Source organism: Mus caroli, unplaced genomic scaffold, assembly GCF_978045245.1.
Source record: "Mus caroli unplaced genomic scaffold, Mus_caroli_1 scaffold_2, whole genome shotgun sequence".
Classification (NCBI taxonomy): domain Eukaryota; kingdom Metazoa; phylum Chordata; class Mammalia; order Rodentia; family Muridae; genus Mus; species Mus caroli.
The window spans coordinates 16,916,700-16,944,075 of NW_028227257.1; the positions used below are offsets into that span (position 1 = coordinate 16,916,700).

Sequence of the window (27,376 nt, forward strand, 5' to 3'; positions counted from 1 at the left end):
CAGGTTCTCTAACTACTCACACAGAGAAGGAGAGCTAAGACACAGAGAGGAAAGGTGAGAAATAAAAGGGAGGGTGGGGAAAAGGGAGAGGAAAACGCCACAGTGGGAGAAGACTCCGCATCCTGGGAAGGCAGGCTACCAAAGGCTCTGAGCCCTTCATCATGGCTGCTCTCTGAGAGGTGCTTCTGGCAGTATGACTGCAGTAAAATCTTTGCTGGGTCTCTGTCAACCTGAAGAGCAGAGCCATCCTCCTATGTCCTTTAATGAGAGTTTCCTGGGCCTAGCCTGACACATAGGACAAATATCTAGACTTTTCCCTGAAGTCCTGGGTTTGTGACCATGAGGTAAGATTTGGAACATCTGGACAGTGTCGCCCTGGACCTTCTCAGTGTGCACACTCGAGACCCTGACTATGGGTCTTTTATGGTGAGTTGGCTTCCTTGCAGATCTATAAACGGGCATGGATACTCTTGTTTGGGAATAACATCCTAAATGTATATGAACTTGGCTGGTAAACTTGGCTGTGGTCATAGCAACATTTATTGAGTGTTAGTTGGGAATTGGCTTTGGAGACTCGAGGGTGTGAGAGACATACCATAGCATTCTCAATACTGTAGAAATGGGAGACCTACAAATGAAATGAAGGGAAATTCAGACAGCTTAGCCCATGGACAATGCCCCAAATTAATCCTTGAAGAGGTTGTATGCCCAGATAAGGAATTTGACTCTGGCATGCCAGAAAGAGTGGGCTGCACAGGCAAAGGCCCAGAGGGAGGTGATGGGAATTTGTCTGGAGCAGCTTGGACTAAAGGACATGTTTGAACAAGGGATAGAGCAAATAAAACCAAGGCATAGGCAAGCATCAGGAAAAGCCTTCAGTACATCCTGGAACATTGAACACATACTCTTTCAGGTCTCTGAGCATTTGCCTAGGCTATTCCAGTACCCTGAATGTTCTCCCTTCTCTACTTGACAAAGACTTCCCTGGGGGGGAGGCTGTTAGGGAGGGGAGGGCTCAGGCAAGCTGCCCAGCCACTGGAGGGTCCAGTTGGCTGTAGTTAGTGGACTTCATGCTGTAGGCAGTAGGGCAGTAGTGTGGGTTCTCAGCTGGTGAGTGACCACTTGTGGAGAGTCTTCTACACTTCCATCATGGTTGTGAGAAGGGTTGGGCAGGATACAAACAGAAGCAACCAGGAGCTACAGTTGGAGTTTAGTGGACAGACAGGAGTAACAGGTTCAGGTTTTTATTGTAATGAGTTCTATCAGTACCTGAAATCTTCTGGGATCCAGATTTGTAGTAAGGGTTTTATAGAAGGGCTGAGAATCCTGAGAGACTTTAGGGCTCTAAAAGGTACTTAGCCAGGTAGTGGTGGAACACACCTCTAATTCCAGAACTCAGGAGGCAGAGGCAGGTAGACCTTTTGAGTTCAAGGCCAGTCTGGTCTACAGAGTAAGTTCCAGGATAGCCAGGGCTTCCCAGAGACTGTCTTGAAAAAACCAACCAACCAGTAGTCAATCAATAAATAGGCTGCCATGTGAACTGTGCTTCGCCCCCCTCCACCCCAATTCTATCAGGAAAGCCACTTGGTTGGAAGCAAGACCCAGGAATGAACACTACCCTTCCCCCAGTGTGTTGTATGGTCTCTCAGCCCGAGCTGAGGATGGGGTCACCTGTGGGTGGGGATATGCCCCATTGTCCAGCAGTGTCCAGGCGAATGTGAGTGGCAAGCCTCCAGGCTCATCTCTGCGTTTCCCTTTTAATTAAGAGAGGCAGCTGTTTCATAGACTCCCCTTGGGCAAGATGCAGAGATGCGGTCCGAGCTGTAGATTCAGGATGCTCAGGTCTACTTGCCAAGGGTCTGGACCACGCACTGATGTTTTGGCTCTACGAGAAGGCAGCTGGCTCTTTATGCTAAGCTGCCATCCAGGTGTCTAGGAGAGCTGGCCTAGGAGTCAAGTTTGGGGTAGGTTAGTGAATCTTAGACTTGGAGAAGGAAGAAAGGCCAGGGAACCAGCTCTTGAGTGGGCCAGACCCTATGCTAGGTGTGTTTACATTCATTACTTACCTAATTCTCACATCAGCTCAGTGAGGTGAGAATAATCACTCCAATTTCACAGATGGGGAAACAGATTTGGAGAGGGAAAGTGCCTGCCTTGTGGTGGCTTGGATAGTGAATGGAGGTGTGAGGAAGGGCAGATGCTGAGACCTCCTGGTTGAGGGGGGTCACTGAAATGCACCAAGGAGCCAGGTGGGCAGGCCTGGGGCTGGGGACAAAGGTAGGGGGTGTATAGACTTGGGAATAGCTCACCTGGAGCCCATCCAACCTCGGGAAGAAGTCTGAATGGTTTTAGTTCAGGCTGCCTGTTCTTAAGGAGAAGAAATCTAGGTAGGAGAAGGTCACACTGCAGCAGCAGGGTTAGATGGGCATAGGGGAAATCTTTCTAGTCACAGGGGCCTCCAGCTAAAGATGGATTTCTTTATAAAGGCCTTCTCTTAGACAGCAAGGTGATCGGCTGATCCAAGCCTTTAAAGAACCAAAAGGCTGGGTCAGAAGGTCACACTTGAAGCAGACTTATGAGTTCTGAGTTGCAGTTGGGTTATTTATATTTGGTTTTGACAGACAGCATTAATGCATATTAATATCCCTACCATCAAAACACGACTCAAGCCAGAACTCCTGGCTCTGAGTTTGTACTGTGTGCACGGTGACTCTGCTAATAGAAAGGTTAACTTGTATTTCTGAATTATTGATGGTTGCTTGTTACTAATTTTTTTTTCCTCAGAAAGGAGGAAATTATTAATGAAGAGATCATTGCCAATGTGTCTGACATCTATTAATGGTTTCATCTTGCAACCAGATTAAAAGAGACAGCTGGTCCATGAATTTATGTGTGGAGGCAGCTCCAAATACGCTGACAGCTCCTCAGGAGGGTGGGACCTGCAGTGGTGGAGCCTGGGCATCCACGTGGGCATCTCTTGGTTGGCACGGCTCTGTGTTAGGGCTGTCAGAGGTTTCATTATAGAAAGAGCAAGCAGCGTATGGCCTCGCTGCCTCTGACATTGTTTCAAAGCCTTCCATCACCCATGAAAGCCCACAAGCATCCTAGCTGTGCCAGTTCGTGGCACCTCCTTCAGGAGTGTGTTATAACGTGGGTTCCAAACTCGAGCTCCTATCGGAATCACCTGGCAAGGCTGTCTAACTCCAAGATTTCCGGGTTCTACCTCCAGTGTTTCCATAGGGTTAGGGTGGGTCCTGAAAACTTGTATTGAAACATGTTCACAGGAGAGAGGGAGAGGAGGTGGGGGAGGGGGAGGGAGAGAAGTTCTCCTGGTCCAGATACCCCATTTGCAAGTGAGTTTCAGGTCAGTGGTTGTCAGACCGTCCTAGGAGACTTTTACCTAAAAAGAGGTCACACTTTGTCCATGAACTAAAGACTTTAATATCGTGGCTGCCTATGCAGATTAGGAGCAGGCAAAGATAACGTGCCAAATAAATGAATCTGCGTGCTAATAAAGCTTTATTAACAAAATCAAGCAGTGGGCTGGATGTGAGTCATGGCCTATGGTTTGGTCACCTCTGCTGTACAAACAGTGTTAACAGATGTTTATATGAAAAAGTATCCATGTGTCAAGGTCCATGTATGGCTGTGGCACAATAAAACTGTATAATACAGACAATGGGTCAGACTTTGGAGAGGCGCGGCAACCGTGGCCATAGCAGTGTTAGTAGAGGTTTCTATAGCTGTGGCATTCGGCTGCTACTCAACATCTGTGGCCTCTGAACACTTGAAGTACTGCTAGACACAGACTGAAATGATGGATTATAAGCTATGTAGCAAGTGAATCCTTGGGTCCCAGAAAGAAGAGTGCAGCTACCCACAGCATGGGTGGGGACACAGCATCTCTTCACACAGGCCTTTGTTTTCCCTGAGTCTCCTTCTCCTTATATATAAGATGGGGGTTAATCAAGGACCACACCGCTGGCCTTTCTACACAGGTAGATGAGGCACTTTGCCCTTGAGTGTCTTTTCCTGGTCGCTGACAGGTTGGGAAACACTGGGACAGAAGGAGTCTGGAGATGAGGCCTGTCTTTGTGTGCTTTTCTGTCCTCTCTTTGTACATGCTTCCTCCCAGAGGGCATAGGTCACACCTGTTGCTCAGGCTGCAGTCTCAGCCTCTTGGACTCATACTCACTGTGAGCACAGCAGGTGTCGCTCACTGAGGGTACATCCCATTTTCCACTTCCTTGAAAACTGCCCAGATAGAGAGACAACATCTGAATTCTCCTGTGTTGATCCCTACTAGGGTTGGAAGGGAAGTCACCATGCAGATAGGAAAACTAAGGCTTCTAAAGGTTTGCCAAGCATCCCACAGGGTAAATGGAATACTGGCCCAGAGGATGAGAGAGGGAGGAGAGAGAGGGAGAAGAGAGAGGGAGGGGGAGGGGAGAGAGGGAGGGGGAGGGGGAGGGGGAGGGGGAGGGGGAGGGGGAGGGGGAGGGGGAGGGAGGCCTGCTGGTCCAGCAGCACTGGAGGAGCATGCTTGGTGGAGTACTCACTCCCTCTAGCTATCACAGGACACCCCCTGGGCTCTACCTTCATTTAGCACTGATACAGAGCCTGCCCTGCACTAGGAGCCAAGAGGAAGGCACACTCCCACTGGGCAGGTGGATGGAGTCAAATGGCTGTTTCTCTTCTCTAACCAGATCACCCCCCCCCCCCCCAGCTGCTCATGCAGGAAGTAAGGAATTGACCCTGGAGCTCTCTGAACCCTGGCCTTCTGAGAGGGTGGTTTTAGCTGGTTCTGAGAAGATCTTTAGGGCATTACTGATCTTGTGGGACCCACCCTCCTCCTTCCTTAAAGCTCCCCTGCCCTCAGCCCTGGGTGAAGTGTCCAGATGCATTGTGGGAACTGTCTCCTAGGACAGACAAGTGGAGAGATAGCATCTCCTAGGTGATGCACCTAGGGGGCCTTGACAACAGGTTTGCTGGCCAAATGCCTCAAAGAGAAACTTAAGTGAGTTTACCCGGGAGGGAGGGATGTGAGGTGGCCCTTCCAGGCAGAGGGAACTGGTCTGGTGCAGTGTGGCAGCTAGGCCAGATACCAAAGCTTACCAGTCAGTAGGTGGAGCACAGGGCCTGGGAACTACAGCTCCAGACCAAACCCAAGAGGGTGCTGGTTTGAGACCCTGCATCTGGGCAAGCAAGACCTGCTGCTGTGATCAGGTCACATTCTGCTAGTCGCTCACCAAGAAACAAGATGGCTTTCTTTGGGGCCATGTGATCCCCATTCGGGTTTTGGAACTTTGGCTACAGTGATAAATAACATCCTGTAGCATGGGCTCATGAGCTGAGGGATGGCAAGAGCCCAGAAGATGTCCTGAGAACCGCTATTTTATACTTAGAATTCCTGAGAGAGGGGATGGATGGGCAGGCACTCAGGGGAGCCCTGACAAGTTACACCAAACTACTTAGTGGCTTAGAGACCTCTTACTCCTCTCCTGGGTCAGAGCCTCACACCCCACCCCCAGTCTCCCATCAGCCAGGACAATCACAGCTGTGGGCTGGAGTCAGGTTTCTTCTCAGAGGCTGCACTCTAACTCATTAACTTAAGGCTAGGCCTGGATAGACTCGGGCTGGATCAAACAGTTGGGCAGTTTAGCTCTGAGCTGAAGGGATCTTCTATTCCTATTGTTCCCAGGGGGGCAATAATCCTGTGTCACCAGAGAACAGCCAAGGCTATGACTGCCCAGTCAAGTGCACTGTCAATATTAGTAAAAAATTTTAAGGACCTCCAAGGTAGCTTGCAAGAGGTCTAACTCCCAGGCTCCCCACCCCCACCCCCCAGACCACAAACCCTATTCCCTGGAGTGAGGGCTAAGCAGCAGGTTTTTTTTGTTTTTGTTTTTTTGCGGAGGGGGGGGTCCTTTCCCCTGGGAGAGTGCTTTGACGAGGGAAGTGTGGGAGATGCTTGGCCATGCAATGGGCTGGCCCCTGTGTTTATCTTGAGGAAAGTGGAGGCTGTGGAGGTGGAGGGAGGTCGTCCAGAGCCAGGTGGAAGCATTTGCCTGGAATTACAAGTGTGGGCTGAGAGAAATAAACGGGCTGGTGTTCAATAAAAACGTCCACCTCGGCAGAGCTGGGGTACCAGTGAGGCTCTGCCAAAGCAACTCCAACCCAGAGTCCCTGGTGCCCCACTTTTGGAGACTCTGGCTGTGTTTGACTTCCATATGACTCCTAATGGTCTGTCTGTCGGATTCAGTCCTTTGGGACTCTAACAAGGGAGTGGAATGGGGAGGGGGAAGCACTTTGTTAAACCGAAGGAGGTCTTTGGGCAGGCAGTAAAGTGTTTACAAAGTAGGAATCCCTTCAGCCTCTTTGGGTGTCCTTATCCACGGCCTTTATATACAAGGCTCACATCCCTCCCCTGGTGGCAGGCCTGTGGGCTGTGGCAGGCACTGCCCAGTGATCTATGTCTTTAGGCCTTCAGCCCCAACCAGGTCTTTGTTCAGACCAGGAAGCAAAAGGGGGAAAGCTCCATGATTCTATCTCCTAAGAAAGGGAGAACAGGGGAGGCAGCTAGAGAAAGGGGAGAGATTCCCACACCTGTGTGTGTAGGGCGGGGTTAGGGACAAGAGAAAGAGATGTGTTGTGATTAAGGTCGGCTGTGCTGGACCGCTGACTAGATGATAGGGGATGAGGAAAGAGAGGGAGGGAAAGGGAGAGAGAAGGAAAGAGAAAGGGAGAATATGAATATACGAGAGAATTTTAGGGTGTGCAGGAGACCCTTCAACAGCTGTCCCCAGCTTTGCGAAGCATCCCCCTCCCGCAATTCACAGCCCAGCAGCATCCCGAGTTGATCGGGCCTCTCCCTCCCCCTGCCTGCTCGCACTGCCCCCCACCCCAGTCACCTGTTCTCCCACCCTTACTTCAAAGGCTGTTCCAGGTTTCTCTCCTCCCCCCATCGCCTCGTACCTGCGCCCTCGCAGGGTAGCCTGAAAGCGATGTTCAGCTGGGTGGTGTGGCGCGGGGCGAAGAGGCGAATACCCCGCAGATCCTGTGTGTGCAAGAGCGATGTGTGTACGCGCTTGAGTGCGCGAGCGGCCCCGAGCCGGCCAGCCCGGGAGAGGGTGCGTGGGGGAGCCCGCGAGTGGCAGCCGCGGGCGTGTGCCAGGCGCGGGCGGGCGTGCGCGCGAGGGTGTGTGTGCGTGGCCGAGGCGGAGCGCCCGGGCGGGCGGCGGCGACGGCGGCGGCGTTAGGACTCTGGGGACACCGCCCCCCGGCCCCCGCGTCCCGCCCCCGCCCAGCCTCGCGCCTCAGTTCGCGCCGCGCCTGGGCTCGGAGCGCAGCGGCGCCGGCTCCCGCAGCCGGAGAGGAGCCAGCCCCGGGAGCCCAGCGGCGCGCACTGCCTGCAGCCGCGCTGGCGATGCGGGGCCGCCCCGCGCCCGCCCGAGTCCCGGCCCCGGCGCCCTCGGGAAGGGGCTGAGCCGCCCGCCGCCCGGATGGGGAGCCTTGGCGCGCTCGCCCTCTGCCTGCTCCGGCTCCTGCTCCTGGGGCTGCAGCGGCCGCCGTTGCCCGGCGCCGGAGCGCAGAGCGCCGCAGGTGAGTGCGCCTGCCGGGCTCCCCGGGCCCCCTCGCTCTCTCCAGCCCTGGGAGGAGAAAGTTGGGTCCCGTGGCCAGGGGATGCCGGGGCCCGGTGGGAGTCCCGTCCCAGCCTCGGGACGCAGCTGCTGTGTCCAGGCGTGCCCAGTCCCGCTCCAGGTCCCCCCCGTGGCCCCTCGTCGCTTTACTTTCCTGCCGCTTCCCCCCACCCCCGGGCGGGAGTAACTTTGCGCGGCTGTTGCGAATATTTCCACTTGCTGCCTCCCACTTGTCGGAACCTGTCACTCGAGTGTTTCGGGGTGGAGGGAGGAGGCGCCGCTTCTCGCCCGGCGCGGAGCACTGTCACCCGGGCAGCTTCCTGGGCTGCGCGCTCTTGGAGTGGGGAGCACAGGTCCCTAGCAGGCCCAGGCTGCCAGGGCGGTGGCTTTTCCTTTCTCCTGGGAGACACTGAAGATCATCCAGTGTTGTTCTAAACACGCCGCTCCCCTTAGCGAGCCCTTAGCCGCTGGGACTTCTCATGGGAGTGTTCTTGTGAATGACCAACTCGGCTAAAATAAACCTTCACCTCACCTCGTGGCTCTGTCCAGAGTAATGGGTACCCTGCTAAGGCCCTTTAAGTGCAGTGGCTTTGATCAGTGAGCTAGTGGGCTTCTGAAAACTTCGGGACACTCGTCTTTCTCGGCTTGCCCATGGGCAGGTAGCTAGTTCCCCAGAGTGTGTCTAGTGTCTTCTTAGTGGCGATTGAGCTGAAGAGACCACTCCCGAGGGTCTCTCTCATCACTAAAACCCCACTGGTAGGGCTTCCTTCTCTGAGTCCCTTAAAGAGGGAAGGAGAAGTGGGGAGGGATACCTCCAAGTTCAAAATCACCTCGAAGTTTCTTAGCACCTTTGGTTTCGGAATGACCACACTGAGCTGGTGTCGCTGGGTCGGGGTGGGGGTGGGGGCACGTTGAGGCATGTCAGCGGAACTTAGGAAAGGGCTCCTTTTGGATTGCTAAGCAACAGCTGTGCTCACATAAGAAATCAGGGGAGGAAGAAAGGGAAAGAAAGGCAGTGAGCCTGATGGAAGTCTCTAAACAGGCTGCTTTTGAGAGGAAGAACCGCTGGAGTGACATTCCGTTAGAAATGTCTTAGGTTTTCTTCCCTGACTTGATGTTAAAATGGAAACTGGACACAGGATGTATGGGAAGGAACAGCTTGTTTTCGTGCCAGGGAAGTTGAGCAAGGAGGACACTCTTTTTGAGGTGTCTGAAGCTGAAAGGCTGGGACAAGAGGGGGAGAAAAGAGACGGCCGCAACATCATTCTGAAGATGCTTCAAGGCTCTTGTTTCCCTTGCTTTGGTGTCTGCGTTAGGTGTGTGTTGTGTCAGGAAGCTGGCAGGAGGATGCTTGAGGCAGTCCTGGGGACCCGGGTATGACTTATGATTCTAATCTTTACTGTTTTCTAAGGCTTGGCGGGACATTCATACATTAATAGTACTCACGTTCCCGCAGCAGAAACCGGATCAAACACGTCCCACAGACCTTTTGGGGGGTAGCAGCTGTAAACCCAGAACCTGCTCCATCCAGAAAGCTGTCCAGGGCTGAAACGCACGCCGGTTCCGCATGTTCCCGCAAGGTGGCGCTCGCTCACAGCTGTTAAATGCAAATCGAGCCGCTTTCATCTCAGGGATAGAACTTCGGTTCAATTTTTAAATGAGTAATGTGTTTATTCAGCAGCCTTTTGTTAAAACATTTAGAGAAGTGTGAGGAGGAAGCACCTTTTCTTTGTTTGCTGCTCGGAACACACGGGGAAGAAAAGCAATCCTGGAGTACAGTTTGGGAAGAAATTGACTGCGAAGGCGCCATATGTTTCCTTTGGTTCTACCTGGGCCCATAGCTTTTGCAAAGCTACAATAGCATATATTTAGCAAGCGGCTGCGTTGTTCCCGGGCTCCTTAAAGGAGTAGGATTAGCTTGTCTTGGTGACTTGGTGCGTTCTAAGCTCCGCTCATTTATAGAAATGGGCATCTTTTTTTTTTTTTTTTTCTATACCTAGCTCATTATCGCTCTACTTTAATGCTAACTAGATCGTTTAAACTGGATTCTTCCGGGGCTTTCCTTATGAACATCTGTAATTGTCGACGCGTTAATCCTGCAACTGTTGACTTGTTAAAACGGACTTCTCTTCTTATTTTATTCCTCATTGTGGTATTGTCGGAATCCAAATTTGTTATAAGTATGATTATAGTTTGGGTCTCTTTTGAAATATCTTATTTTAAACTTTCTGAAAGTCTGAGTAAATAATGCATTTTAAAACTCAGTAGTGTGTTCTCCATATTCCTTTGATCTGAAGATTCCCCGGTCTCGGAAGCAATTTCAATTTGTGATCTTACATCTAGGACATTGAGGGCTGATGGGCTTTGCTGTGACTGTTGGTTACAGTGTCCAAAAGTCGGAGTCAGAAGCTGTCATCAAAGGCAATTTCCCCCTTCCTTACTCTACCGTGTGTTTCATGAGCCACCACATTTTTTTTTTTTTTTTTTGGCGAGGGATTATAGTAAAAGAAAAAAAATGCTTTGATAATAGTTGGTAAACAGAACACATAATTTGGGAATGAGGGAAGGCTATGGCTACGTAATTAGATACGGGATAATTAGTCTATTTATCAGTGGGTTTCAGTATTACAAGTTAAAGCCAAATCTTGACAGGGACCGACTCCGGGTGGCAGTTGTAAGCAATGTAGTCATTTAACTCAATAATTGCTGCCAGATACCTCTGGGGAGCTGTTCCCAGTACAGTTGCGTTTTACTTTCTGTCCCGGATTGCTTGATTTGTTTCCTAATAACAGAACAATTAATGTGGAAACCTGGCTTTGATTCTGTTCCAGCAACAACAACAAACATGAAATAAATACAGACCTCCTTCTTGGGTTACAGTCTGTATCCTTCTCTTCTGTCTCAGTTCCTTCTTGTTTATCCTAAGCACATTTCCACAGGCTTCAGGCTGCCAGCAGAGATGGCTTCTCTTGTAGTGTTATAACTGTCACCTTACAGAGCCATGATCAGAGGATATTACAGCATCGTTCTCTTAAGCACGGGATACTCCCATGACTCTCTGACTGCGTGTTGCTGTGGAAACAAGAGCATTGCTATGTAGGCAGTGGTCCTTGATAAATATTTATCGATGGTGATGAAGAGATGGTGGAGCCTCACGGTAACCAGGATGGGGAAGGAGTATCGTGTTTGGGAGGCAGCGTGGCTTGGAGAAAAGCACTGGAGCCCAACATTCTTGGTTTGAATCTCACCGTCTGCCTTTGGTACTGGCTGTGCCACATTGGACAGGCTGTTTATCTTCTCCAACTTCCAGCTCTTATCTGCAAAGTGAGGGTAATTAGAGCTGCCTCGCTGGATTTTGTGAGGACTAAAGCAGAAGATGCATGCGAGAGAGAGAGAGAGAGAGAGAGAGAGAGAGAGAGAGAGAGAGAGAGAGAGAGAGAAGAAGAAGAAGAAGAAGGAGGAGGAGGAGGAGGAGGAGGAGGAGGAGGAGGAGGAGGAGGAGGAGGAGGAGGAGGAGGGGAGGGAGTACTCTGTCCAGAGTGGGAGCTGACTGTTAAGCTCCTTGGCATTGCTCTGTGCTCCTGCCTGTATCTGAGCTGGGGCCGGGGTGCTCCTGCCAAGCTAAGTGAAGCACTGAGCAGGAGACAGCTGGACTTTCATGATGCTTTTTAGTTTCCCGTCCTTTATTCATTTTTTTGGGGGGGGGCGGGGGGAGTGGGTCTTGATTCCCTGATACTATTTTTAGAAAGAAATTTCAAATGAAAAGTCCCAGCAAGTGACAATAGTCAGTTTGGTTGTCCCAGAATTTGTGGAAAGAATGTTTTAATCGCACTTTGACCTTTGAACTGGCACAGATTTAAAAAGGTTATCAGGGTAAAGTTTTTGGGGTTTTCCACTGTTTCCTCCTTTTTTGCATACGCTCCTCCTTTCTGGTCAGGCTCTGTCCCCACCTCTGCTCCTGCCTCTTATGAACCCCAGAAATAAAGTGTGCGGTGCACCTATGAAGTTGATAAATAAGCAAAGACTAAGACCAAGGTATAGCAGGTATAGTATTCCAAGGAACAAATTTAAAAAGCTATGAGAACAAGCTGTGTCCAACAGGTGTGATGGGTTTAGGAGCAGGTACCACGAGGCTAGGAAAAGTCAGTCAGAATGTGTTATGGCATCTTAGAAAATGGATTCAAATGGAGTGCGAGAGGAAGGAAGCCACAGGGTTTAATTGTTAAATCAGATGTAGTTGAAGGGACAGGATACTGCCCCCCCAACCCCCACTGGGCCTGTTGAAAGTGAATCTTAATACAGGAATGAGAGGCAGAGAGATGGAGGGACAACATGTGAATGGTAAATGGTGACACTTAGGGCCTCTTTGGTCCCCAGATCTCAGTGTGATTCACTTGGCATTTCCTATGTACACACCAGGAGGGCTGCTCAGAAGCCCTGTGGGATCCGTATTCAGTAAGTCACTAAGAAACAATACCAAGTCTGCAGGGTGGTAGACCTGACGTTTCCCACACTGGAGTGTTGAATGAAGTACACATCTCATACATCCAACCTCTGCACACCAGTGGAGAGTGCATAGGACCCTCTGTGGTTTTTGAATATTCATATTAAAATTTTTATTGGGTGCTGGAGGGACTAAAAAGTAGCAAAAAAGCATTTTGGTGATTAGCTTGTCAATTTCTTTTAAACGGGAAGCCTGCGTCTGCCATAGGACGACACCCTCATGCTTTTAGGAACCTGCCTGGCAGAAATTAACACACAAGTCTAGAGGAAGATGGAAGCATGAATGCTCGCAGAAGTATTATTTGGAGTCACCCCAAATGGAAAGTAACCCACGTATCTATCACCTGGCGAATCCATCCGATTGGATATTGCTGCTAATAAAAGAGGATGAATTTCGGATATCTGCTAAGACATATATCAAGAATCATATGCTAAGTTAAAGCGGCTAGATGCTTTTCATAGTGTATGGGAGACTCAGAAAAAGCAAACCTATGGAGAACATTGGCTTCCCAGGCTGGGCATGGGCAGGGGTTCTCAGCAAGCTGATGTGAGATCGCTTTTTGGAATGATGGAATTGCTTGACCGCTGGGAGGGAGGCGATCATGATTAGTTAACTCCAGGAATCGGCAGGGCACGCTAGAAGGATATACTTAGAGTGGGTGGAATGTTGTGGAATTAAATCTTTAAACTGTTTACTTCAATGCGAGCTTTCAAATGAAGTCTGTGGTATGATCTTGATGAAGTGTTTCTCTGCTTCCACATCTGTAAAGCAGGGACACCACCAGACATCCAAGGAGAGTGTCTTATCTCCCTCCAGTTTCCAGAATACTTACATGGGATATCTGCAAGGTCTGTAGGTTTTTAGTCTCTTTAATCTGTGAATTAAATCTCTATAAACTAGTTGCCTCCTTACTCATTGCTTTGGCAATAGTTAAAATAAAATTTCAGGCTATGAAGTTTTGGCAAAGAACCCGAGTCATTAGATGGCTCTATGGATTTTTGAGGTTGAAAGCAGGCTCTTTGAATACTGCTAGCAGAATATTGACTTCCAGGCAGCTAGGAGGAGAGTCTTAAAGGCCACACCCACAGTGACACACCTACTCTAACAAGGCCACACCTACTCCGACGGGGCCACACCTTCTAATCGTGCCACTCCCTGGACTGAGCATATACAAGCCATGATAGCAAGGATGTGGCTGTTTAGCAGGAGCTTCTTATGTTTCCCAGATAAACACAGGTGTAGTGCTTTTTGGCCCCTGGGTTTCCAGCCAAGATAAATAGCTGCACAGTTGAGGAAAAAAAAAAAAAAAAAAAAGCTCTGTATTGGTTTTCTGTCTATCTATTTTAGGGGCTTCCATCAACTCTCTGGAATAGTGTGTGTGTGTGTATGTATGTGTATGTGTAATATGTGCATGCATGTTTCAGGCATCAAACCCAGGCCTTGCACATTGCTAGGCAAGTGCTGCACCGATGAACTATATTCCCAGCCCCTGGCTTTGGATGTAGGCTCTTGCTCTGTGGTTCCCCAGGTACCACCATGCCTGACTTTCATGCTGATCTTAAACCAGTGTTACCCATCTTGATCTTTTTTTTTTTTTTTTTTTTTTTTTTTTTTTTTTGCCATCTTGAACCTTGTGCTCAGACAGGATTCAGAGCTCATGTCCCTCTGTCCCTGAGCTCCTGCTTTGTGGCATCCTCTAAGCCTGCTTCTCAGAATGCCCCAGACACCGCCGTATCGCCTTTTGTCTCTTGGGTCTGGAAATGGTCATGAAAACAGAATCTGTTTTTGTGAGTCATCCCTCTTGCCCGGCAGGTGGTCATGTTTTCATCTCAAAATGGCAGTTCAGCTGTCTCCTTTTTATTGAGTAAAGATGAATGAAAGAATGAGTGACTGCATAGGCAAACTCATATCAGCAGGCATAAAAAAATGTTTTAAAAGTACCTACTATCAGATGGTCTTGACTTCCTCAAGTATTAACGACTTGTTTCTGCTCGAGTGATCACAATTTGGGCTGTGAATCTCCTCCACACCACATCCTTTCTCACTATCTTCGAGAGTTCTTATTTATTTATTTTTGACAGTAGGCTGGATCTTAGGTTAACCACTAGGTATTCTGACTCAAACATACATCTGGGTGATATTTTAAGAGTCCTGGGGACATCAACACATGGGGTGCCCATTTGTGCTTTTGTTTGAACATTAACCTAGAATGGGATAAAACAGAGGCATCTGGTAATGTTAGGGATGGAAACGAAATCTAAACAGCAGAGACCCACAATCATTTAGCTGTTGGGTTTTATGAAGTTGGTTCGAATGTGAGAACTTATTAATCTAATTAAAATGTTTGTCACATTGTCACACTTTGCGCTTAAATTAGTACAGCCTAGAAACTGATGTTACAGTTTCTTTTCTCCTTAGGCATTTAGGAAGTGGTCCCTCCATGCATGCAAGCCCCGTGCTGGGGACCCCTGCCAGGGTTCACTGGGTGCCAACTTTTAGGAAAAAGAAAAGGGCGATTTCTTTGTAGCAGGAAGCTTAGCTGAGTCCTCTGGTCTGAGCCTCTCACTGGATTCAGTCAAGGTGTTTGTGAGGGCCTCCAGGATTGTGCTGAGGCCCTGCTCTTCTGCTTTCCTACAAGGTAGCTGTGGGATTCAGCTATTCCCTGGGACCTCAGGCTGCCCTCAGTTCCTTCACACATGGGCCCCATCTCAGCGTGGGGCAGCCCACAGCTCAGCAGAGTGAGTGAGGAGGGCAGTGAGCCTTTTGTAACCTAATTTTGAAAGTGACATCCCATTGCTTTTACCATGCTCCCTTTGGAAGAGGCAAGAAACTAAAGAACCAATAGAATGTACTAGAAGATATATATATGTATATATACATGTATATATATATTTTTTTTCTATATATTTATTTACATCTATTCATCATGTTATATTTATCAACATCAACTATATAGCCATTTTATATAATATTTCTAAAAATTAGTTGTTCCATTATACTGTATTAAAATTGTATCAATATTAACAATAATGCTACTTCACATATTACAATTATGCTATTACTATACATTATACTAGTATCCTATGTATACATATACAAATGTTATATTTGGAGATTTATCATAGGAATTGACTATCATAGTTATGGAGGCTGGCAGGTGTCATAATTTGCCATCTTCAAGCTGGAGACCAGGAAATGTCTCAAGAGGAATGTTTTCAGACACCTTGAATGTGCCCTTTATGTGTCTCAGGAGTTGACTGGCTAGCCTTCCCTTTTTGATGCTGGAATTTTAGAGCACTTTCTCATTGCTTTCCTGTTTTCTTCAGCCCTGCTAAATCTGGCTGTGCATGGTATGTATATGTGTGTATATATATATATGTATATAATATATATATATACATACATATATATACACATGCACACACACACACACACACACACACACACACATATATATATATATATATATATATATATATATGTGTGTGTGTGTGTGTGTGTGTGTGTGTGTGTGCATGTGGTAGGTGAGGAGGATGATGGCTTCCGTGGAGTCTAGGTCAGGGATGGTGCATGTGGCTACACGAAGCCTGTGCCGCTGTACTTGCCATGCCTGGGTCACGGGTGCTGCTCTGCTCTGCTCTGCAGCATCAGTGTTGAGTGTCGCCCGTTCCCCATTTGCACATGTCAAGCTCTGACCGTCTTAGCGGTTGTGATTTTAGTCACCTCCACCTGAATTTCTTCTGGTTGATGACCACTTTCTATCTCTTCAAGTCCACCTGTTGTGATAGGGAGTGTGGGAATGGGAATGTGGCGAAGACATCAAGCCAGGACTCTAAACTGTCTCAAGGCAGAAGTGGGTTGGGGCTGGGAGGGATGACTGGTTATTTTCCCAAAGCTTCAAAGCCCTCAAGAAGCCAGGTGTGCTGCCAGCTGCCACCACGTACCCCTGCTGGCTCTGCTTTAGAGTGATTCTCGTCCCCTAAACAGAACTGTGTGGAACGAAGCAGAGACCACCTCTCTAGTGCTTTGATTGCACTGTCTTGAGGCCACTTTAACTTGGTTTACTCAGGAGCTATGGAACCTGCAGGATGTGAGGGGTCTTATAGCTTTTAACTGTTGAGATGTGCATTATAACCATGCAAAAACCCTTAACTGCGGCGCCTAACTATGGAACCACCCTTTGCTTCTGATAGACTTGCCAATGGGACTTTTGTATTTTCTCCCCAGAAGGTGCCTATTCCAAGTGGTAAAGTATATTTCTGGGCTCGACCTTTTCCATCCCGTTTTTGGTAGACAAGAGCGACTCAGTTGAGCCAATTATAGAATGTCAGGGTCACCACTACCTATAAAAACTATACATATATTTTAAAATGTTCATTAGTTAAAAACTATATCCTGAGAATTTTTTTTAAAGTGAAGTAGATGAATTTAAGTTTCTTATCTTTATTGCCTTTACCTTTCCCTATATGAAAAACAATTATCAAATAATTAAATTCCTTTGTGTATAATCACCATATTGCTTTTGCTGATGCATTTCTCATCTGGTTTCTTGCACTTTGATAACCTTAACAGCTACCATTTATCCCAGAAGCAGCACTGGCTACCTGCTCCTTCAGGGACTCTAGGGTCCCACTTACCTCTGCCTGCCAAGGCTTCCTTTCCTGATGTTGATCCAGGAGCATCCTTTTAGGACCCAGAGGTTTTGGGCTCCAACCTCAGACATCTCTCTTTTTTTTTAAATTTTTAATATTTTTATTACATATTTTCCTCAATTACATTTCCAATGCTATCCCAAAAGTCCCCCATAGCGTCCCCCACTTCCCTACCCACCCATTCCCATTCTTTTGGCCCTGGCATTCCCCTATATTGGGGCATATAAAGTTTGCAAGTCCAATGGGCCTCTCTTTCCAGTGATGGCCGACTAGGCCATCTTTCGATACATATGCAGCTTCCTCCTAACTCTTACTTTATCTCACATAGAAGAGTCTATGGATTTTGCCTTAGGCTCATTGCCTTGGGCTCAGACATTTTTTTTTTTTATGTTAGTCCCAGCAGTTAAGTGGAGGACAGCAGATAAATTTCATGAGGCTCAGCTTCTTCTAGGACATTTCTCATGTTCCAGACATGCTTGACCCATTGTTGCCTGCTTTGGCATTGTGGTTATCCTTGGACATCTGGCCAATGCCATGAGCCTCTTGTTGTCATCCCATTACAGAGGCCAGTGACATGGTTTCAGAGCAGTATGGCCAACTCTGTGTTGCTTGATTTATTAAGTCTCCGAACATAATTTCCTAAAAGTAAGGTGCTCATGCAAGCGGAGACATGTGAAGCCTACCTTGGGCTGGCCTTCTCCGGCCTCAGACTTCACTGTTATTAGGTGTAGCTATGTGAGACATCAACATCAGGCCAGTCCTGCTTCTTTCCTACCTGCAGCCCATGTATTGCGATGCTATTATCTTTTACAGTGGCATCATGGATGATCTTATGTCAATGAGATCATTGACATAATTTACTTAAGGAATGTTATAGACAATAGACTCTTCAGTTTATGGACTAAACTCAGCATCTACAAGGACATATCCTCTCCTGTGGGCAGAAAACAGAGCTGATCTTATGGGTGTAATAATCAGATAAGTAGCAACCATTGAAGAGTATCAAAATAATTGAGGTGTTAGCAGCAGATGGGTGGTATTACCCCTTGGAAGAGACATGGGAGAAATGGAAGCAGAATGTTAACTAAGGGCATCTTGGCTTTGTGTATAATACTCTATTTCTTTCTGATAAGGGAAATATATTCAAAATAGATTTGTTAAAGGCAATTCAATAATTTTTGATAGGGAAGAAGACAGGTGTCAATTGCACCTTTCTCTATAATAGTTCTAGACTGAAATTAATCTCTCAGGAGGAGATACTGGGGGCAGCTGATTGGAGAGATGGCTCAGGGGCTAAGTGGAACCCCCGGTTTGGTTCCCCCAAGCCCACACGGTGCAGCTGACAACCCCCTGTAACTTCAGTTCCAGGGATCTGATGCCCTCTTTGACCTCCAAGGACATCACCATGCACATGCGCATATTAACACACAGGCACACGTATTTATGCAGGGATAGAAACAAATCTTAAGTGATGCCTGTGGAGTTTAAAATTTGTTAATGAAGTGCAGTTGATAAGGACTTAGAATGCATATACTATTTTCCCCTGCTTGTCTTTTCAAAAATCAATTTGGAAATTATTTTTCCTCTATGTGGAAAGCCTCATTTTAGGGTGCTAATGATGATTTCTCAGGGGGACTCAGGTTGGCTGGATCCACTGAGGAGACAGGGCGAGGCTGTTGCTGACACGGGCATAGTTGAGTAGGAGCTTATGAGGGTCTACGGAGGGGCTTGTGACATGTAACAGCTGCCCTCCTCCTGCACCTATCTATCTCCCGGGACTTCCATGGAACAGATGTTACCTCTTAGACACAACAGATGGAACAGCCTTTGGCTCTGGGTCATACGGGCCCTAATAAGGCCTTTTGACTTACATCCTTGGTGTTTGAGGGTGCTATAAATCTGGGCAGCTTTTGTATCTGTCGATAACCTGCTGACTTCTATGTTTGTTTGCTTGTTTGTTTGTTTTTCTGTTCTGGTGTGTGGCTCTGTGTAGGTGAACACACATGTGGAAGCGAGTGGTCAATGTTGAGCGTCTTCCTAAGTTGCCTTCCGCCTTATTTACTGAGGCAGGGGTTCACCTTGAACCTGAGCTTTACAGATTTAGCTAGACTAGCTGACCAGGAAGCTTCCAGGGTTTGCATGTCCCTACCCAAACCCCATTGGTGTTTGTTTTCTCTCTGTGTGAATGGTTTTGCTTGTATGGATGTGTGTGTACCCCTTTTGTGCAGTGCCTGTGAAGACCAGAAGAGGGTATTGGAGCCCCTGAAACTAGAGCTACAAATGGTTGAGAGCCTCTATATTGAAGGCTGGGACCGCAGCCTGGTTCCTCTGGAAGAGCATCAGTGTTCTTCCATGTTCTTCCATCTCTCCAACCCCTCAACTTCCATGTATTTAAAGGCTGGAGTTGTATATCTCTGACTAGGATTTAGAGAAAAAGCTTATTTTCATGAAACTCAAATCACTTAAGGTCTTTGATAGAGGTTAAGCATACACACACACACACACACACACACACACACACACACATATAATGTATATATATAATATATATATATTAAAAATTCTGCCTTTGTTCTATTGAACTATTTTATTATTTGACAGTATCCATTTCCCCCAACCCCCAATGAGGATGAATTGTGAAGTCCCAGAACCAGGATATGAAACAGCTTTTCCAGGGCTGCTCATTTCTAGCTGTATGTCCTTCAAAACAGTCTAGATTAGGATGTGACAGGAGGGGTCCTGACTCTCTTGGAACGAAGACTGGTAACCACCCGAGGTATACAGAGGAGAAGAACAGTTGGTGTCTGTTGGAACAGAAAGAAGAAAATACAAGATGTCAAAGCATTTGGTGAAATGATGGATGACAGAGGGATAATAATAGGGACCAGCCTCAAAAGTTATGAAAAACACAGGTGCACTGGGTGTCTCAGAGCAGGAAGGATTCAAAGTGAGCATCCCTAGAATGAATGCATGAGGAAAATGACTGCCAGACAGGAGGACTGACGCCCTTGCATACTTCAGGTACTTAAAATAAGCCAGGCAGTTGTCAAGAGCTATGCTAATTGTCACTCACCCAGTCTCTTTAACAGTCTTAGGATGCGGGCACACTTAAGAACCAAATTTAAGAACATAGCCATTAAGACTGAGCCTGAGGTCACACAGCTAGCAAGTGGTTTCGTCAGGATTTGAGCCCAAGTGACTCAAGGCTGGAATATCTAATCTTAGCTATCAATTTATGTTCCTTTTTCTCATTTACTTTACACGCCCACTGTGTGAATTTCATCCTTAGGGGAGAAATTAGGTCTACTTGAAATTCCTGGATAGAAAGTCTGCCTTTAGAAACTTCCATGGGAACATTGTTGGGAAGAAATTTAGGATGCCATTTACATCTTATAATTCCATCTAGAAGACATGGTATTCCCATATATCATGGAAGACATTTCATTTCATGGAGATTCAAGGGTTGGGACATAAATCGGCTCATGCTAATGTCTAGGTTCTTAATCACCATGTGGTACAGAATGTTAGAAGGTTTTTTTTTTTTTTTTAATGGCAGTAAGAAGTAGAGGCAGTAAGAAGGAGAGAGTATGTTGTCTGTGCAGTAAGCCCTGTTTCTCACAAGAGACTCATCTTTTCTAGTCTCTTCTTGTTGTTAAAGATTTACTTATTTATTTTTTATGTACATGAGCACTCTGTTTTCATGGTCATCAGATGAGGGCTTCAGATTCCATTATAGATGGTTGTGAGCCATCATGTGGTAGCTGGGAATTGAACTCAGGTGCTCTGGAAGAACAGTCAATGGTCTTAACCACTGAGCTACAAGAGAAGAATTTTGTGGAGAGATTCCCTCATACCCTGAGTCAGATTTTGTTTTACTAGGTTCTATTAGAGGCTCCTGTGACTGAGGACAGCTGTGCCCCCAAACCCTAGGCTATGGTCTTTGGTCCTCTGCGGCTCTAGCAGATTCAGTAGTCTAGAAGAATGTTTAGCTTGGGGAGAAGATTCCTCTTTCAATTCAACAAGTTTGAAGCTGATGCTCATACCATTGGGTGGGGCTACCTTTGAGTTTAGATGTATCTAGTGTTGAGTGTTGCAGATATTTATTTTTTTCTGTAAGTCTCTAAATTTTGAGATGAGAGGCCTGGAGAATTTTTTTCTTTAATTTTTCTAAAGATACCTAATCTCTTTCCTACCTCCTTACTCTTGTGGTGTGAGACTGGCAATAAAGAATAGGCAGATTCCCTCCCCTCTCAGTGTCGGTTCCATGAACACAGGGTTAAGGCATGATCCCTAATAAGCCTCTTGGCTTTGGGATGAATCTTCTTTGTGGAATTGGGTCATCTACAGATGATCCATCTGTTTTCTTAAGAAGAAATGTATAGGTGTGTAAGGAGTGGGCTCAGCTTGGAGATCTGACTGTGGGCTCCAGAAAATGGTTGTCTCAAGCATACATTATGACCTTGATGGAGTCCTCTGAAGACCTCCATCTGGTCATCTGTTGAGATGATGCTAATGGTGATGTCCTGACAGTTGTGGTGATGACAGATCACTGTGGTGATACAGGCAGAGTCTCAGGAGAGGGCCAGGCTCATGGGAAGTGCTCAGTAAATGCTCTTGTTGGTATTAGGAGTTCTGGGAACTCACCAGAGCCCTGTTAGTGCCTGAAAGCACAAGAGGAACCTCACTAGGCTGACCAGCCGTTTCCATTTGTCTTAGTTCCTTTTCTATTCCTGTGACAACACATCATGACCAAGGCGACTTATAAAAGAAAGCATCTAATTTGGGGCTCACAGTCTTTCTAGTGAGTCCATGGTCATTGTGGCAGAGAACAGGCCAGCAGGCAAGCAGGCATGAAGCTGCAGTACCCGCTGAGAGCTTAGACCTTAACCAAATGTTAATGGAGAGAGAGAGAGAGAGAGAGAGAGAAAGAGAGGGAGAGGGAGAGGGAGAGGGAGAGAGGGAGGGAGAGAGAGAGAGAGAGGAAGAACAAGAAGGAGAAGAAAGGAGAAGAAGAAAGGAGAAGAAGAAAGGAGGAGGAGGAGGAGACGACGACGACGACGAAGAACCAGGAGTAGCATGGGTTTTTGAAACCACAAAGCCCACCTTTGATAACACACCTCCTCCAGGAAGGCCACACCTCCTCCTTATTGCCAAATACTTCCACCTACTAAGGACTAAACATTCAAATATATGAGCATATTTGGGGGCAGGGTGTGCTTGTTCAAACCACTACACTATTTGTCCAGGATGGTGGTATTTCCCAAGATATAGCTTACCCTACAGACCCAGAAATTTTCTAATTTTTTTTTAATAGACAACTAAGGTCCATCGTGTCTTTGGCACTTTGGAAATGCTTGGCTTATTTATCTTGGTGCATTTGTTGTTGTTGTTGATGATAATGTTTGTTTGTAATTATTTTTACTAGAAGTTATGTTCCATGAGGGTTGGGTTTCTGTCCTAGTCAGGGATGATTGCTTGTGCTGTCCATAGTTCTATACACAGTGTGAGCTTTTGTGGGTGAATGAGTCATGATCTCAAACTTCAGCTGAAGATGGTATGTTCTGTCTTTTATAGTAGAAGTTGGTTTAGCTTGCAGCTACTAGGCAGACATCCTTACCAGTGTTTCTGATAATAGATGATTTAAAGGAAGAATGCCTGTGGCACCCCGATGTGTACCAGAAACCACGGTGCAATGTTCCTGTGTCACCCACTGTCCCATTTACTCTTCAGGGAGTCCCTAACAAAGTACACTCAACATTCCTGAGGGTATGTGGCCTACTCTGCCAGATAGATGACCGTTCACTGGCCAAGCCTGGGCTTCAGCCTAGCTTGCATCTATTTCCAGGGCAGCGTCCTTTTCATTTCAACACTGTGCAAGATTCAAAGGAGTTTTCTGGATTGTAAAGATCAAGTGCGTCGTAAAGGAATAGTTTGGCCTTAAATATATTTTATCTAAGGTCACCCAGGATGCTGGACCTGAAATAGACAATGGAGTAGGGGAAAGCAGAACTAAGTCTCGGCAATGTGTTCTCTGGCAAGTTACTGTGCCTTGTGGAACCTTGGTTTACCACGTGCCAGTGATTCTACCAGCTGGCAGGGCATTGGTAAGGTTTGTGGTGATGTATATAAGATCATTGGCATCGGGCAGCAGCTATGGTGGTTATGTTATCTTATAGAAAATTGGTAGTTAATGCCCAAACTGTATGATGAATCTCAATTTCATGTGTGAATCTGAAATTCCACTGTTCACTGTTCTTTGTTAGGAAGACTTGCTAGACCTGGACCTCACAAGAAACTCTGGAAACATTTTAATCCCCATCTGGACTGGAATGCTTAACATCTGTCTTTTTCTCTCTTTGTCCTTGGGAAAATATTTTATTCTTTTTATCCAAGACCTTCATTTCTCCATCAGAGAATGGGGATAATTGTGCTTATCCTATTGGATGAGTGTGAGCCGAAAGCAAAGATGTCAAAGAGTGAATGGACAGTGTAGAAATGGTGCTCATGCTAAGTGCGACTTTTCTCTGCCTGTCAGATACGGACCTGTTTCACTACAGACCTTCTAAATATTGGCATTCAGATATGTGTCTAAATTGGTAGGCACCAGGCCCAGTTCTTTTTGGGAATGGTAAGTGGTTACCAGATAACCTTTCAAATCTCCTTTCTTATTTTATCCAGAGTCCTGCTGTTTAGGAGGCTGCCTTCCCTTGCACCACGCAGAGCCCAGAAAATGGTCAAAGTGATGCTAGGCACACACAGACATCTCATCTCCTCTCCAAGGGAGAGCCCCAGACCCTTCCCGAGTGGCTGAAGTTCTATGAAAACTTTTAACAAGTTTTTATCTGATTCCATGAGCTCAGAGGGTTTAAAAGGAGGACGGCCTGCTGTTCTGGGGAAACAGGCTTGCCAGGGAGGTAAATAAAAGGAACAACAGCCTGATTGTTAGAGAGGAGGAAGGAAACTGAGAAGACACAGCAGTGAAGTCTTAATAAACTCAGTAGCCGGAGCTGCTGGCTCTGTGGGCAGGGATTGCTGTGTCCCTCGAACCCCTGAGACCCCACCTTATTGCTTTGCTGAAGATCTACTGGCAGTCATAACCATTATGATGTCAGGTGAAGAAAACAGGTGTGAGATTTTAAATGCTAACTTATTTTTTTGTCTAACCTTGGCTTATTGTTTTGTTCTAATTCCCACAATTCTCTCTTAGAGTGCTTTACTTTTAGGCGGTTCATCTCCTGCAGATCTTACTTTTCACAATGGCTGATAAGTCTTAAGGGATAGGCCAACCCAAAGCCATATGGGAGATGAGAGTTGGGGAAAGACTCTAAACCTTCGGTTTAGACATTTATCCTGGGGTGCACACTATGACCTCCTTGTGTCCTGGAAGAGGGCAGGGTGTGTGGATCAGTTTTAATGGCTTTCCTCCACAGACTGAGTATCTCCTGTTTGGAATGATGCCTTCAAACTAGTGACCTGGGTTCCAAGGGTTTGGAGAGGTAAGTGATTTCAAGGAGAGTGTGTAGCTTTTCGGATAGTTCTGTTGTCAGAGTAAGTTTCCATGGGAATAGCTTGACTGGGGGCTTATGATGAGTAAGTAGGAATGGAAGAGAATGCACAAGGGAGCATTGGGGCAAGAGGAGAATCTGGGTGGTGTCCAGTACTTGGTTAAGAGGGCTGGGCCTAGCACTCGGGAGGCAGAGGCAGGCGGATTTCTGAGTTCGAGGCCAGCCTGGTCTACAAAGTGAGCTCCAGGACAGCCACAGCCAGGGCTATACAGAGAAACCCTGTCTCGTAAAAACCAAAAAAAAAAAAAAAAAAAAAAAAAAAAAAAAAAAAAAAAAAAAAAAAAGAGGGCTGGGCCTTTGCTCTCTACAGAGCTTGGCTGTGTCACCTGGTAACTGTTTCCATGAACAACAATGCTCTTTCTCCCTTTTCTTTGGCTTTTAATTTTTTTTTTCTTGAACTATCTCATCAGGGGAGTAAGTTTATACTTTGGGATCTCAGTTTTAAAATAGCATTTATTTTCCATGTGAAGTGCACATAAACAACTCCTGATGTCTGGATAGCAAACAATGAGGTTGTAACAGCTAAGGGACCCCCTCCTAGAGGACGCATCACAGTGACACCAAGAGTCTGTGACACCAAGGTTCACAAAATTGGGATTGAAATGGTCTGGGGAAGCCTCAGTGCCAAGCTATTTAACTGCACCCTGGTTGTGTTGCAAATCAGGCCAGGCTCTGACATGACCTCAGCCTCCCAACTTAAGAGATGTCTGTGAAACAGTTTGACGTTTCTCTTTGTCATTTGCTTCAAAGGGAAAGACTTGGCAGCTGATGCTTTTAGCAAGAAAGTGCTACAGATTGGCTTAATGTAGAGATCCTTTTGATGAAGTCAATCTCCAATATATTTCAAATGTGCAAAGTTTTTTATTGAGAATTTTATACTCATAATGTGTTTGGATCAAGTCCACTCTATTTTCTCCTTTCTAATTTTCTCTCATCCCCCAAACTACCTTTTCCTCCAGACCTTATGTCATCTCTTCTTGTTTTGGTTTCTTTTCTTTTCTTTTCTTTTCTTTTTTTTTTTTTTGTAAATCCAGTGAATCCACTCAGTGCTGCCTGAATGGGGTGGGTATGGGGCCATCTTCTGGAGTATAAGTAACCTCTTGGCAGCTGTATCCTTTCCTCTCTCAGCAGCCATCAGTTTTCAGCAGCTTTTCAGCTAGGGGAGGGACACCATGAGCTCCTACCCTGCCTGTGCTGGGATTTCGGCTGGTTTGATCTTGTGCGGGTCTTGTGCATTCAGTCACAGCTGCTGTAAACTGATGGGCACAATAGCCCTGTGCTGCACAGCAAATAATCTTTCTTTCTTTTGCAAGGTTTCCTGCAGCCTAGGATGACCTTGATCTTCCTACATAACTGAGAGTGACCTTGAACTCCTGGAGCTCCTGCCTGCATGTCTGAGTGCTGAGATTATACATAAGAGCCACTGCAGTGGGTTTATATGATGCTAGGCATTATGTCCAGGGCTTGATGAGTGCTAGACAAGGACTCTATCAACTGTGCTGCATCTCCAGCCTTCTAAGTGTGTGCAAGCATTGGACGGTACAGTAAGAGGTATAGAAAGTTGACATCATGACTTCTAGATTGGCTGACTTGACAAATCCAAATTGAAACGACAGTTTCGACTCTGTATTCATTAACTATCCCTGTATATCAAAGTCTGCAAAATTATCCACTTTCTGCACATTTATCATCATCTCTCAACTCTGAGAGCCAGTGATCTGAGAATAACTTACCTGGGTCTTTTGCTTTTTGGTCTCACAAGGTTTCATTCAAGGTAGCAGCCAGGGCTGTGAGCTCATCGGAAGCTGCACTGGGAAGGAACTGTTTTCATGCTTGGAGAGTTGATGGCTACACTAATTTCTTTTGCAGGTTTCTGGATTGAGACCCTTGGCTCCTTGGGGCTGTTATCTGGAAGTCATCCTTAGTTCCTTGCCACAGTGATCACTCCATCAGTACTGGCTTTAACCCCCCACTCTGAAGTACTAGAAAGACACTTCATCACCTTTACCAGGTTCTGCTTGTTAAAAGGTACTTCTTAGTCCATCCCCCATGTAAGCAAAGGTAGTAGACATATTGTGAGTGATCTGAGGTAATTATCTGGGGCCTTCTTGGAGCCTTCCTTTTGTAGACTCACATCTCAAAATTTCCTTCTAGCAGCCTTTAGATCCTTGCTACAAAAATGTCGCTTCTTTAGGGACGAGAAAGGTTGAAATTTAACCAGAAAACTCAAACGGGGATGGATTATCCTGACAGACTTGCTGAAGTTACTTAGGTATCTTACAAAAGCTTTGAAATATGTGACTTCCTCTCTGCATCACAATAACCTGGAAGTAGACAGCGTTTCTTAGCACAGAGAAAGGAATCAGGATTCAGAAACAAGCTTGAGTCTGCTCCAGTCTTAACAATGTCAAAAGCTGTTGAACTTTTAAAGACATCAATAGGCATTGAGAGTAAAGTTTTTGTTGGTGCGACTGACATGGTGGCCCTTCCTGTCTGCTGGGACAGGAGTTCGCTGTGGCTAGGATCACCCATCTAAGCTGAATATCAAGATGTCAAGGCATAGCATAGGAGTGTACAAAGGTCAAACTAGGTTGCAGGGTGGGTGTCGGAGGCAGGGCAGGAAGGAGTTAGCTAAGAGCTGAGTCTTTTTTTCCTCTCATACAGGGAAGAATTGTGAGAACTGTCCATTATCCATTCATGTCTCCCCTGCTGCGTTGAATTTGGATTTTACAAAACCAATCAAAGCCATTGTGCACTAACGTCTACCAACTACAAGGATGGTTGTCCTTCCCCTCTCCATCTCTGCTTTGTCTGGAGAGCTGTGATTGGAACCCTTTCAGTTTTCTCTTATGGGATAAAAATGAGTCAAAATGTAGACGTGAAGGTACAGGTACTGGCAGTGATATGTTTGAGGCAAAGATGGAGCCTGTCAGACGTACAGAAAGTGTTGACTGTTTGGCTGTGATCAGTTGCTGGTCAGATGGCTTCAGTTGTGAAGGGAAATGAAATGAAATG

At 46.5% G+C, this 27,376-nt stretch overlaps 1 protein-coding gene across 12 annotated transcripts in view; it reads left to right on the forward strand.

Moving 5' to 3' along the window:
• The first annotated feature begins 7,331 nt into the window (after nucleotides 1-7,331).
• Ptprt (protein tyrosine phosphatase receptor type T) overlaps nucleotides 7,332-27,376 on the forward strand; it is a 1,119,809-nt gene continuing 1,099,764 nt past the window's right edge. For all 12 annotated transcript variants that reach the window (XM_029473981.2, XM_029473985.2, XM_029473982.2 and 9 more), the window contains exon 1: nucleotides 7,332-7,602. In XM_029473981.2, the coding sequence (XP_029329841.1) occupies nucleotides 7,503-7,602 (100 nt within the window). In that variant the 5' untranslated portion in view covers nucleotides 7,332-7,502. The remainder of the gene's footprint in view (nucleotides 7,603-27,376) is intronic.